The 13,814-nt window shown below is 42.5% G+C and overlaps 1 protein-coding gene across 4 annotated transcripts; it reads left to right on the top strand.

Annotated features, from left to right (window-relative positions):
• The first annotated feature begins 1,212 nt into the window (after window positions 1-1,212).
• Window positions 1,213-13,631, top strand: ZDHHC4 (zDHHC palmitoyltransferase 4). 4 transcript variants are annotated; one of them, XM_075011261.1, is made up of 7 exons: window positions 1,213-1,284; window positions 3,471-3,601; window positions 7,242-7,315; window positions 8,665-8,843; window positions 10,120-10,245; window positions 11,169-11,413; window positions 12,771-13,629. In XM_075011261.1, exons 2-7 carry the CDS (start codon window positions 3,479-3,481, stop codon window positions 13,053-13,055), a joined length of 1,032 nt encoding a protein of 343 aa, XP_074867362.1. In that variant the 5' UTR covers window positions 1,213-1,284; window positions 3,471-3,478; the 3' UTR covers window positions 13,056-13,629. The 4 variants fall into 4 exon arrangements, with proteins under 4 accessions (XP_074867362.1, XP_074867361.1, XP_074867365.1 ...); XM_075011260.1 differs by lacking the exon at window positions 1,213-1,284 and adding an exon at window positions 1,305-1,383; XM_075011262.1 differs by lacking the exon at window positions 1,213-1,284 and adding an exon at window positions 1,448-1,535.
• The last annotated feature ends 183 nt before the right edge of the window (window positions 13,632-13,814 follow it).

Below are 13,814 nucleotides of genomic sequence, written 5' to 3'. Positions count from 1 at the left end.
CGTCTACTGTGACTATGAAGACCCACACGAGAGTGACAGTCCTTGCTGCATCTCTTGCAGATGTGGTGGGTGTCTGGCACGTCCTTAGTGTGCTTTCTGTGCACTCGCTTCTCCTCTGCTAGCTGTCTGATCCTCATCTCGCCCTTCTGAAGGGCCTTGTGTAACCCCTGCATCCATCTGCTGCAGTTGTCTGCTAGTTCTTCCCAGTTGTCCAGCTCGATGTCTACCCCTCTGAGGTCTCTCTTGCAGACATCTTTGTAGCGCAACTGGGGGCGTCCGGGAGGTCTTTTGCCAGAGGCTAGCTCACCATACAGGATGTCTTTTGGAATCCTTCCATCATTCATCCTGTGGACGTGGCCAAGCCAGCGGAGCCGACGCTGCCTGAGGAGGGTGTGCATGGTTGGGATTCCAGCTTGCTCGAGGACAGCGGTGTTGGTCACTCTGTCCTTCCATGATATTCCAAGGACGCGCCTGAGGCAGCACAAGTGGAAGACATTCAGCCTCTTTTCCTGACGGGCATACAGGGTCCAAGTCTCGCTGCCATAAAGGAGGGTGCTGAGGATGCAGGCTCTGTAGACTTGCATTTTGGTGTGAGTGTACAGCTTGTTGTTATTCCACACTCTCTTGCTGAGTCTGGACAGAGTTGTGGCCGCTTTTCCGATCCTCCTATTTAGCTCAGTGTCCAACGACAGGGTGTCAGTGATGGTGGACCGAGGTGGACGACCTCTAACGTATAGTTGTCAATGCTGATTGATGGGGATTCAGCAACATCCTGACCGAGTACGTTTGTCTTCTTTAGGCTGATGGTAAGCCGATCAGTTGGCACCATGCAGCGGTGGCAACAACCTCGCCTAGTGGGTGATGATGTCAGAATTGTGACAGCATGGTAGTAGCTCTGTAAATTGTGACATCATCCATCAAGCAGCAGGTGGGGGGGGGCTCTGACATCACACAGTGGGCAGGGCACCACAGCAGCATCCCAACACATCACCTTCCAGGACAGCACGCGGTTTGGGGTGCCATCACACCACAGCAGATTGGCTGCTGCCATGACAACACGTCACTTCCTAGGCACTTTGGAGAGCCAGGGACAAATTAAGCTTCAAACCCTCTCAAGGCAGCGGGTAGCCAACTTCCGGTTGGGTTGACAGAACTTCCGCTAGGACAAACAGACTTTCCTGGCTCAGTAACCGGAACTTCCGGTCTCAAACTTGTCGGGGGAGGGCTTCTCGGAGCTCCGCTTTTCCCCATCGTCCCAGCGAAAGGCGGGGCTCGGAATCCCTGGTAACCACGCCGCGCCCCCGCCTTAACTAAGCGCTTCCCGAGCAGCCGGCTGCTCGGTGCTCGATTAGCCAGGCTGGGGAGCGCCGTCCGTCGCTGGCGGTGAGCTCCCTGCCCCCACCCTGAGGCCACCCTTACAGCCCGGCCGGGCCCAGCCTCTCGCCGGCCTGCGCTTCCCGCCTTGCAAGGCGGCGGGGAGGGGGCGCAGACCCGTCACCCCGACGTGCGGAGGGCGTGTCCGACAGCCCGAGCGGGTGTGGCGAGCTGTGGGGGGCCGGGCCGGGCCGAGCCCAAGGGGGGAGGGACGCTCTGGGGACGCGCCCAGCCGTGCCGTTTGGGGGCTGCTGCAGGCGGGCCGGGGTCGTAGAGCCGGTAGAGCCCGGCCCGGCCCGGCCCGGGGGGAGCAGCGCCGGGGCCGTGGGACGGCCCCTGCAATCTCCGCTGAGGGCAGCGCCTGCAGTGCTTTCCCAAAGCATCCCGGACTATCCGTCCCCTTCACCCCGGCGGCGGCGGCCGCCCGTCTGCCTCTTGCGCCGCAGGGGTGCCCGAACCTAGGGGGAAAACAGGGAGTCCCGGGGCACCTTATGGACTAACAGGTTTCTTGGCGCATAAGCTGCAGTGGGCAGAGACCCGCTTGGTGAGATGCAAATGTTACCTCTGGCCAAGTGGGTCTTTGCCCACCGTAGCGTACGCGCCAATAAACCTGTTAGTCTGTATCTGCACAAACAAGGGGTCCACGGCCACCGTGCGGGCGAACAACCGCTACATCTCTGCTGCTAACCAAGAAGGTGTCCTGGGGTAGGGTTGTTTTGCTAAGTGCTCTTGTTGATGCAGAGTTTGCAGGGTGTGCTGATAGAACTGTAGCAGCACTTCAGGTGGATGCAGAGGGAGCGCATGGCTCTGTCTTTGTGGGCAGTCACACACCTCACTTCATGTGCATATCCAGTGCTTTATTTTTTCCTAGAACAAAAGGTGCTGGAACTCAAGTCTGATGATTCTTCATATGAGTTAGGGTGTCCAATTTTAATGTCCACTGTTCCTGCACTGCTGCAGGACCAGCTGGGGCTTCTGCCCCATGCCTGCACTGCCGTGGGACCAGCAGTGAAATTTTTTCTGGTATTCTAATAGAAAAAGGTGCTAGAACTCCATTTCAGTGCATTCCTCTAGAAAAAACAGCCGTGTGCATGAAAAAAAAATCTGCATGGATGCAAAGCAGGGGAATCTGACAACACTGCACCTGGGCGACAGTAAACAAAATGTCTCATAGGCCATACCTAGGAGCCCAAGGGCATATGGCTCACAGGCCACAGGTTGCCTACCAGTGATTTCCATGGTGATATCAACAATAGATCCCAGTCAGCCACAGTTTGCTAGGCATTGTATAAACATAACAAAAAGATGCCCCAGTCCTCAATAACTTAGAGTCCAAATAAAAGACAAGTGACAACAGGTGCTTATGGTAAATAGAACACAAGTAAGAGTGATGAGTGTGGATGGGTATATTTTAAAGCAAAGATGAAAATCATTGCATTTGTCTAGACTTCCGCTGCTGCAATTTATAACAGTCACATTCTTTGACCCCAATATGTATTCAGCCCTACTATTCTGGCTGTGTATAAATACAAGGATTATCACTATTGTAGAGGGGCTGAAGCCAGTTATGAAATGAGAGGTGGCTCTCTGTTTTGTGCTATAAATCTGATTCCCTCTGCAGTAGCAAAGGTAACTCAAGTTCACGTCTTGGCAGATAAATAGTTTTCAGTTCCCTTCTAGTAAATTGCTCTTTCCCCTCAATGGTTCCAGAGAGGTAGCTGAAGAAGTGGGTCTGCCCCATGAAAGCTCATCACCTAATAAATTATTTTGTTAGTCTTTAAAGTGCTACGTGATTTTTTTTTTGTTTTGTCTCTCCTCAACTCTTCCTCTGTATGTATACTTTCTAAAATGATTCATGCACACTATTTGAGCTCTACAGAAATGCATAAATAATGTTTTGAACTAGAGTCTTTGCCTCAGTCTGTGCCACAACAGAGTATTTGTTGAGATTTCCAGGACTTCTTTCCATCAGAATAATTAACTCTTTATTAATGTTCTGCTAAACAGTGTGCAGCATTTTTGATTCCAGATACCTGAGTAGAGGCTAGCTACATGCAGCATTGGGCGGCACCAATAAGCTGTTGTTGTTGTTGCAGGACTCAGGATGGATTTTCTGTCTCTCTTCATAATTTATCTGCTGTTAGTTCTGGGTAGTGTTGTTTTAGTCTGCATCTGTTCAGGAAGGAAACAGAGCTTTCCTGCAAGAGGCCTCAGTTGTATAATTCAGGTAAGGAGTCTAACATTGGTCACGTTCATGTCATGTTGTGGTCATGTCTCCCCTGGAGGACAGCCAGCACAAATTAAGTCTATGGTTTTTAGCTTTGTCTCTGTCTCACTGTTGGCCACATTTACTTTTCTGATAAGGGACATAATTTGTAGGGCTGTAAGTGTTGTGGTTGTGGGTCCTCTCGCAGCAGAACTGAACTGTTTGCTTTTCTTGAGCAGTGGTGTAAGGAGAAGTAGTAGAAGGTTGAGGGTGGGGAAGAAAGAGAATCTGCTACTTCCAGCTGGCTTCTGCATGAAAAAAGTTCAATGCTGCGATTGAGTCTATTCCATATAACCATTTCTCTGTTCTTTGGTATGTTAGTTTTTCAAGGAATTTTGGTAACAGTTTAATAGTTTTGAGAGCTGCCATAGACATTTCCATGATACCGTATGAATAATTAGATAGAAGCTGGGATCAGGAATGAGATGCAGTGTGTTTCATCTATCAGTCATTCTACACGCAGTGATGCTGTAAGCTGTTAGTCCAGCTGGTGGTGACAGAAAGTATATCTGAAATGAGGTCACTCTCCAGTTCGCAGATGTTATGTAATATATCAGTCTCAGCAGACACACCAAAATCTGAGAAGGCCATGGAGACAGAATTCCCCCCTTACTTTGGCTTGAAGGTTGCTCTCTCTGCTTCAGGCTGAGGCTGAGCAAGAGAATTTTGTGTACAGCAAACTTTGCTGAACCTGCGCTGTGGATAAATGAAAGGTTTCCAGGCCTCAGAACACACTGCCAAATGTTGCAACCACTGTTGTTGCTGCATTAAATAGCTATTGTGTGGGGTAAGAACAGAACTTGCCGTTCTGTAATTTAATGACATTTGCTCCGTAGCACTGCAAAATAATTATTCTTAAAAAATGCCTTGAGTTGCCATACCAGTTACAAAATTTGAAGTTCAGATGAAAATGATTGTAGGGTTGTTTGAGAGAATATAGTAGATGGGTCATATGAATCTGCAAATATTTTAATAAAATGTTTTTTAAAAATGCTACTCAATATTATGTATATGTGTTTTTTTACCAGAACATGCTAATAAATAAGGAGAATGAAGAACTTTATCCATATGAGATGTTCTTCTTTAAAAGGGGATTACAAAATCATGAGTGTTGAAAATAAGAATGAGAATAAAAGAAAAATCCTCTTTTAAATCTATATACATGGAAAAAATAGCAAAGTCCTGTAAGTAAGGAAAGGAGAATGAAAATCTGAAAAGTCAGTGAACTAACTAGACCATATTTATTGTTAGTTATATGATTATGAACAGCTTCTGGTTATTATTATTATTATTGGGCTTTGTTTGCAAGTAAAGGGAGCTGAGCAAGTTGATTATATTTCTTCATTACATTAAATATATCTCTGTGCTGTATATGCAGCAAAGGAGATATTACAAATACCATTTTTGCTGTAAAAGAAGCATTCACATCTCACCAAAGAAATAATATTTTCACAGAGTAAGCATTTTAAAGGGGTTTTTAAGTATAAACTGTATCTTTAAAAAACTTAGTTCATTTCTGAGTGCAATCCAAAATGCATGAAACACAAGTTTATTGAAGGTGTGAGTAGTTGTATTATTTTAGGCACCTCAAGATGTGGATTTTGAGCAATATAAAATGACTGACTTACATACACCATAGCTGTTTCTAGCTCTCTGATAGGTCAGTGTCCAGCCTATTCTTCTCTTTTTCATGCCGCCAGTAGATCATTGGTGCAAAATGGTTGGGTTCTGTTTGCAGTTCTTTCCACAGTCACATCATCTGGTTTCCAAAGCCATCACATGAAAAGGCAACATTCTAAGGAGGCTTTTTGCTTTGGTTTAACTTGAGTGCGGTTTACTTCACTGGTGTCCAGGAAGAGCCCTCTGAAACTTAAGAACTTCTTATGCTATCTGAATTTTTACATGAGGGGAAAGATAGATGCAGTGGTCCTCTCTTGGATGTGATAAAGGGTAGTATATATATTTTCATAATTGAAAGTCAAATTCCAGAAGTTGTATAACAGGTTTGTTTTATATCTAATATTGCCAAGGCCTCCGCTAATGGCAGCATATAACTTCCTGGCTTTTAAATATTTTCCATGAACTATCTTGAAGTATGAGGCAGACTTGTTAAGTGACATACGTGCCACCCCTCCCAAATCTGCCTGATTTAGCTGGCTTGTAATTTTGTCATATATAAAAGACTTTAGAACAGTTTTTTCCACTCATAATGGCTACGTCTACACTAGAAGCATCTGTCTGCAGAAGTTATTGTTGAAAGAAACATTCCGACAAAACTTCTGTTGACAGATCGCATCTACACATAAAAGTGGATCGATCTTTTGATCCACTCTGACAAAAGGGCCCCCTAGAGCATCTACAGAGCTTTTTGGTCAACAATTTCTGTCAATAAAATGCATTTTATTTATAGATGCTCTGTGAGTTTCGTTGGCAAATCCTCTAGTGTAGACATAGCCATAGTGATTCTGCTTTGCTCCTGTGCTTTTTGCACCGTTTGAGGAGAGTTGTGCTGCTATAGAGATAAATCATCTTCTCCCTGGCAGATAGGGACAGACAGTTCTGCATCACTGAGGCTATGTGTAGACTAGAGGATTTTGCCCACAAAACCTGCCGAGCATCCAGATTCCCAAGGCGTCAACAGAACGCAGCACTTCTGTCAACAGCTGTACGCTGCTCCCCATGAGAAATAATGCCTCTGTTGACAAAAAGCTGGTCTGGATGTTCTGGGGGGGGGCCCTCTGTCGACAGGGCTTCCAGAACACCGGGCAATCCTGTCTGCTGGGCTTCTGGCTGGCCGTTTTGTAGATAGAGCATCCAGGCAGTCCAGCCGCCCTACATCGACAGAGCGGATTGCTCTTGCAATCTGCTTGGCAGTTTGGCCGCCATCTGTCGACAGAAGTTTTGTCGGCAGGTATCTTCCAACAAACACTTACATTGACAAATCCCTGTAATTTAGACAGCCTGAGTGTGCCAGAGGTATCATTGAATGAAAGCAGACAGGCAAACTTTTTCCTTCATTTTTTGTGGCAGTTTTCGAATTGAGAATTAAAAAACATGAAAGTATCACACTGGATATTCTCAGCATCACAGCTTTCTTACTCACGTCTTGACTTCCTTTATAACCCTTTGCTTTCACTTACTCAACTCTATCAAGGTTCTTCTTTTGTGCTAAACTTTGTGCATATTCTCAGCCTAAAGGGGGATGATGCTCTTTCCCTTTAAACAAAATACCCTAAGCTTTTTTTTCAAGTCACAAATAACTCAAACAGATATTTAAAATTTCCTGTAATCTATAAATTCTGGAATAAAAAACAAACAAGTGAAAGGTGCTTTAGAATACCTCATCAGCATCTTTAGGTGCCTAAATGCCATTTAAAATATGGTCCTCGCTACATCAGTTTTCTCCTTTCTGCCCTCCATAAAATGGACATAAACAATATTCACGTCAGAAAAACTGAGCTGTTAGTGAACTGATTTTTCTAATGTACTGTGAAATCCTCAGATGGATAGTAATATAGAAATATTTTTGTTTGAATTTTTTACCACAAAGAGGGAAAGATGATGTGCAGTTCAGATTATATGGTATCTTCATTTGCTCCAGATATCTTCATTTATAACCCCAACATGGCTTCAGAGACCAACACAGAGGGTGCTTCAAAGAGTCTTCCACACACGGTACCACTCTGCTTTTTCTTTGACTTTCCTTTCCTCAGTTATTTTTGATCACTACTGGTGGCAGCCTACCACTGGTAGCAACAAAGCTGTGAGAGATTGCTCTTAGAGGTATTTCCTTCTTTGCCGAGGATGTTTGTCTGGGATTACAGGTTCTATTTACAGTAAGCTTTGTTGTTCTCTCCTCCTTGCTTGCCACTGAAAGAATGATGTCCTAAAATATTTAAGCAAGTGTTACTGGTTTCTAGAATCACCTGACCAGTGGTCCCTCTAATTTTTTCCATCCAAGGGCAGAATAAATTCTGATTTGTGCACCCAGACATGTGTGGATGTGCACCACCAGTAGAAACTCATACCTGTTGTGGGTGCTTGGCTTATTAGCCGGATGGCACCTGAATCTCTGCTGGGTGGCCACCCAAACGCTCCCCTTACAGGGAATGCTGCATGTGAAAGATGTTGGTCATGTCACAATGTATTGGAAGGTGCTCAGAAACTGTGGTGGTAAAGATGATGTAAGACAATAGACTAGAGTTTTTTTGTAACAGTGTTCAGGCTATAATAAACCACACATGCCATGAAACTGATAATATACATATTCATCCAAATTACTTTGGGCATAACAAAATTTAATAAATGCACATACCTTTCCCTAAAACCACAGTAATTCCCATGTACATGGATGAACTGATTATGGGGCACAGATTCAGCAAAGTATGTCTGAAAATCTAAATACTAGAGAAATGGCACACTGAGTCAGTTTAAATGGCTGATCTAATGGGCTATGCAGTGTGTTTTCAGCTGTAAACTTGTTTGCTCTCATTAACTTCCCAGTAAGCTGCTCTCTTACTCATTTAGTGTTTTCCTTTCTCTTAATGGCTGCCAAATTGGCCAATTTTACTTTAATATTGTATTGATTCACTGATTTCAAAGCAGTTTATGGAATCAAGGTAAATCTCTGTCAGCACCAGGATGTTGTTTAAGAACCAGCATGTTTCGGTGGCACACTTTTGTGCCCATGGGGGGTCCATGCTGATTGAAACTGGTATTTATTAAGAGGATCCCACAAAGACGTAAGGTTGTTGGGAATTAGCTAAATGTTGGGAACTCCAGCCTTGGCATTTCTTGTAATGCTTTTAGCTAAAGCTGTCTTATCATGATTAAAAAAAATAAGGCAAGGCAGCAGCTGTCCGGACTGCGTGTTCTCAATAGGGGGTCTTAGTTTAACCATGAGCCCAGTAGCAATTCCTCTCCATATGAGTGCCTTTGCTGCTAACATGTCATTCTGAATGAAGGTTATCTTGTATTTTGGGCACTGATTGTGAATTAAGCTGTCCCACTCCCTTCCATTACAGAAGCTGCCTGTTCGTTGTCCTGCACTTAGCCTTACAAGTGGCAGTTTATGGTGAATATAGTTGGGAAGTATTTGGTTACTGCCAAGAGCTGGAGTTCAGCATTCATTACCTTCTACTGCCATATTTGCTGCTGGCTGTGAATATGGGGTTTTTCATTCTTTGCTCTATGACTAACCCTGGTGAGTTCATATTGACTTTGAATTGTTACATTTCTTGGGCAAATATTTCGTTTTTGACCTGGTGCTTTCTCTCACCCTCCCACAGTATCATGTAATTGCCCAGAAGTGTTCTGTGCATCATTCGTGATTGATAATTAGTTCCATCCGTGGTTGATAAGAAATGTGCCCAATGAATCCCTTTGTTTTAACACTCCAAATAAGACGTGCTGAAATAAGTAACGAACAGTTTGAAATGTACTCTCAGCACTTGCCCTAAAAACACAGCTGTGCATTGGGTTTATTTTTAAATAACACTGCCATAATTAGTTCTTAATAGGGAAGAAAGTGGGTTAATTGCTTTTGGTATATTTTAGTAACATGCTCCAGAGCCAGGTATATTCATGTCTACAGCACATTGTATTTCTGTATATGAAGCAAGTATTGTAGTTTAAATCTAAGGAGTTGCAAGTCACAGCAGAAAACTGGGTTTTTATTCCTGGCTCTGTAATTTATTAATTTACTTTGCAACCTTAGTCAAATCATCTCATCAGTTTGAGTCCTATCCGCCAGTCACTGCTCTGTTGTTAGTTGCTGCCATTTCCATAGATTGGCTTGGGAGTGAGTGAGGAAGAGATGCAAGCAGTGGGCAGGTCTACACTGTGTGGAAAAGTTGATCTAAACTATGCTATTTGAGGTATTAGTAGCATAACTACCTTACTTACCATGGGGTTCACACTGACCTGGTCAACAGGAGTCACTGTCCTGTTGATTTCCTTTGACTCTGAAAAGGAGATGAGTAATGTGTGAGTGATTGGTGGACAACTTAGCGGGGCTTCACTAACCCCACTAAATTGACTCCCCTTCCCCCCCCCCGGTGGATCAGTCACTGCCATGTCAGTCCCAGCTGATGTGGAGAGAAGAGGGGTACAAGGAACAAAGTAAAGAAAATCCTGGAAGAGTTTCGAAAACCAAGAATGTATTTTGACCAAGCTTTAGAGAGAGAAATCCAGGGAAGATGAGGTATTTGTACAGCTTTCCAGAGCTCTAATGTTACCATCAGTGTTGTTTCATAGGTGAGCAAATTTCATAGCCAAGATGGTGTCATGGGGAGAAACACCAAAAATAGGCTTCTGGACTGATATTTAACACTCATTACAATTATTGTATGACTTTTGTTCCCTTTGAGATTCTGGCAACACACAGACAGTTCAGAGTGCATGAACAGCTTCACACTGTGTTAAATATTCAGTACTTCTTGATGGCTAAATTTACTGTTATAGCGTTGTTTCTCTTATAGGTACAATAACACAATCAAATCAAGGGTCATTTCTTAAGGTTTATGCATATGATGGAGTAATGTTTCAGAAAAGCACTGTATGTCCTACCTGCAGCATGGAAAAGCCAGCCAGATCTAAACACTGCAGTAAGAATCTTTACCCTTATATCTATCGAGAATATTAAAAAACAAATTTATATCAGATTCATTTGCTGCTAATTACAATAACCCTGCCTTTAACTTAGTCATACAAATTTAATTATTTTAAAGATTTGTTGCCCTTATTGCTCATTTTCAGGGAGGACTCAAACCAAGTTTATCAGCAGCATATCTATGGTGTCTGTAAACTACTCTGCTGGAGATTCCCAAATTTCTAGGACTGTTAGCCTAGAGACCATATGTTGGTTAGTTGCAGAGGAACTTTTTAGCTCAGTTTTGGAATTTCACTTCATACAAAGGAAAAGTGGGTAATCAAGTTGGAGCCTGAAATTGAAAATCTGTTGAGCATCTGAAGGTAAAAGTTTTACCTGTCCAGACCTGAGTTCAGGATTTTGTTTCTCTTGCAATATTTTCTGTCCGTCAGTTAACATGAAGGCAGGAACCGTACTTTCTACCTTCCATATGATGCTTTAATTAGGTAATACTGACTGGAGAAACCTAGATCTCTGGCTCTAAGTTTGGCTGGTGAATAAAAGAGGAATGGTTTTATTTTATTTGCTTAACCATTCAATGCTACACAGGAGCAGCAAGCAAAGAGACAGAACATTTCATTTATCATTCCTGGTAACACAGGCCTTTGACAAATGTTCCTTGGCTCATTTCTTAGGAGTCTTCTGGACTTAAGAAGGAATCAGAAGTGTAGGGATATTAGTCCACACCACACTCCATGCTGCTCTGCACATTCTTACTAATCACATGACCAGGCTCATAGCTGTTCTCATGTTTTAATGGCAAATGCTAGTCACATTCCTGTATTTTTGGGGGAGAAAAACTAGATTTAGCTGCATTTAAAAAAAAAAAGTCATTGGTCATTTAAAACCCAAATCATCTTGTGTTTAATTTTTGATCAGGTGTCTGTAACAGCTGCATACATCGTTTTGATCACCACTGTGTTTGGGTCAACAACTGCATTGGTGCCTTCAATACAAGATATTTTCTCATTTACCTCCTCACTCTGACTGCCATGGCTGCAGATCTTGCAATCTTAACATCAGCATTTTTCATCCAAGTAGTCCTGCTATCTAATATGATGCTTGGAAGCTACATTGATGATCAGGGCCAAGAGCATGCAGTTGAGATCTTCTTTCTTATTCAGGTAAGCCAACATAACACCTATGTTTTAATGTGCTTCTGGGGTTGTAGCCAGTGTTCCATCTAATATTTTCCATTTATGTAAGAAAAAAGGAGTATATAAAACATGGAAAAAATTATAAGTGCGCCAAGGCGTGTGCAGATGAACACTACCATAGAAACACATGCTGCCACTTTGGGCATTCTGCTAATCAGCTGCACTGCAGGTGAATTTCTCCTGTGCAGCTTACCCAACTGCTCAGCTCACAGAGAACATTGGTTGTAGCCTGAACAAAGTGTTTGTTTGTTTTAAAGTGTTCTCTTAAGAATATTCCAGTAGTCTCCAACTGTTCTGTTTTTTGTGGGAGGGAGTGAACCATTATAGTAAATCCACCTTTTGGTGCTCTGAGAGGCATAATGACAAGGAACTTCAAAAATATTTTAGAATGTCAGTTTCTTCTGTTTTCAGTCTCTCCATCTCCACACAAGTTGTATCCAACATAAGTCAGTTATCATATATTGTACTAACTTGTATTTAAAGTGATTCGCCACCTTGTTTGCTGTTTGAGATGTCCTTCAGGAGAGATGTGTAACTTCTATTGGCCCAAACAGGGTGTGGCTTAAGTCCATTGATGATCTCTCTCACACACACAGAGTAGTGCTATGACCAGTATTTTTGATCACCCTTAAACAAGAGTGAGTTTTTATATCACTGTAGTTTTTTTTTGTTTTTTTCCCCTAGTGAGCCCTGTGCCTCCCTCTAGAAACCTCACCCTGCAGTTTTCATTGTATGTTGCCACCATACTTCTGGCTGAGAAAACATTCACTTTTGGAACTAGTTAAGCATGCATAAGCATGGCTGAGTGATAGGTGGCAATCCATCTCTATCTTCCGTACCCTGAGCCTGCTAACAACTGTCAGCCAACTCTCATGTTTTAATTTTCTGTCTTAAATACAACCTATCATCCTAAAATTTATATAGTCATTCATTTTGAAGTATACCCTAGTGTGGTATTTGAATCCAGATGATGTCTTAACATGCTAAAACTGTCACAATAGATCACTGAAGTCCAGTAAATTCAAAAGTGAACCATGTGTCTTTATTAAATTGTTCTATAGCAGTTTTTTTCTGTTTTTTTTTTAAACTCTTTATGGTATAGGTCATCATACAATCCTAAGTTCAGTATGCAAATTCCTGTCATGTCAATGTCCTCTCAAACAAAGCCTGTGAAGAAATAAATAATTCAAAGTTTTTCAGGAACTTAAAGACTTCATTTAGGATGTACCTTCTCTGAGCTGGTTATACTGTGATTACTAGAGCAAAATCAAAATGTTTTAAAATGGGACTTTAACATAAGTTTCCATTTTATCTGTCTTTGCAGCACCTGTTCCTGACGTTTCCTAGAATTGTCTTCATGCTTGGTTTTGTTATTGTCCTGTCTCTGGTGTTAGGGGCGTATTGCTGTTTCACACTGTACCTGGCCCTGACTAACCAAACTTCCAATGAATGGTATAAAGCTAGAAGATATGAATGTTCTTGCTGTCGGACACTGCAGCCCCATGATAAGCATATTGTTTACAGGAATATTTATTTTCAAGGAGTTTTAGTCAATTTAAAGGAAATTTTTAAACCTCTGAACTTGTACAAAGAAAAGAAAAAAACATGAGGAAATTGTTATCCCTTCCTGAAGGATTTAACTACAAGAGCTTTTTGCCAGCACCAAGGACTTTGAAAAAGAATTCTGGCGTTTTCGTTAAGTGTTGTGGCTACAACAATCCCTCTTCCCCCACCCCCAATGAGTCAATTGTAAAATGTATTTTTCTAAATCTGATTGTTGCCTATATTGCGTCTGTCCCACAAAAGCTCATCTTATAAGTCATTCTGCTAGTCTTTAAAGTGCTACAGAACTGCTTTTTTGTTTTGTGGAGATACAGACTAACATGGCTACCTTTCTGAGAACAGTTATCCAACCAGTTAAGCACCCACCTGATGGAATCCTCAGCTGTGTTGTATTTCCCTAGTTTATTGATAAGGTAGTCTTGCAAAACTTTATCAAATGCCTTACTAACATCTAGATATACTAGAGCTACCCTTTCCCCCTTATACATGAGGCTTGTTTTCATCAGTGTGTTTTTTGGATGACAGTGTTAAAGCAACTATACTGTACTTGAACTGGCTAATCTGATGCTTGTGATGAGAAATAAATTGTCGTGGGGAGAGGAGTAACTAAGGTAGGTGTAACTTCTAAAACTACTGTGATTTGAAGCCTCATGGCTCATGAAAGATTGCTCACTGAGAGTGAAGTCTGTGCAGCACAATGTTAAGCTGTGGGGGCATCTCCTTTCAGAGATTCTTCATAATGGTTCTGGTGTTCAGGACCAGAATTTCTGAGCTACAATTCATCTGCAAATTTGACGCCCTCAGC

The sequence above is a fragment of the Carettochelys insculpta genome, chromosome 16, assembly GCF_033958435.1.
Source record: "Carettochelys insculpta isolate YL-2023 chromosome 16, ASM3395843v1, whole genome shotgun sequence".
NCBI classification, from domain to species: domain Eukaryota; kingdom Metazoa; phylum Chordata; order Testudines; family Carettochelyidae; genus Carettochelys; species Carettochelys insculpta.
Note: the sequence above shows the minus strand (reverse complement) of the source record. Positions and strands in the feature narration are given on the sequence as shown.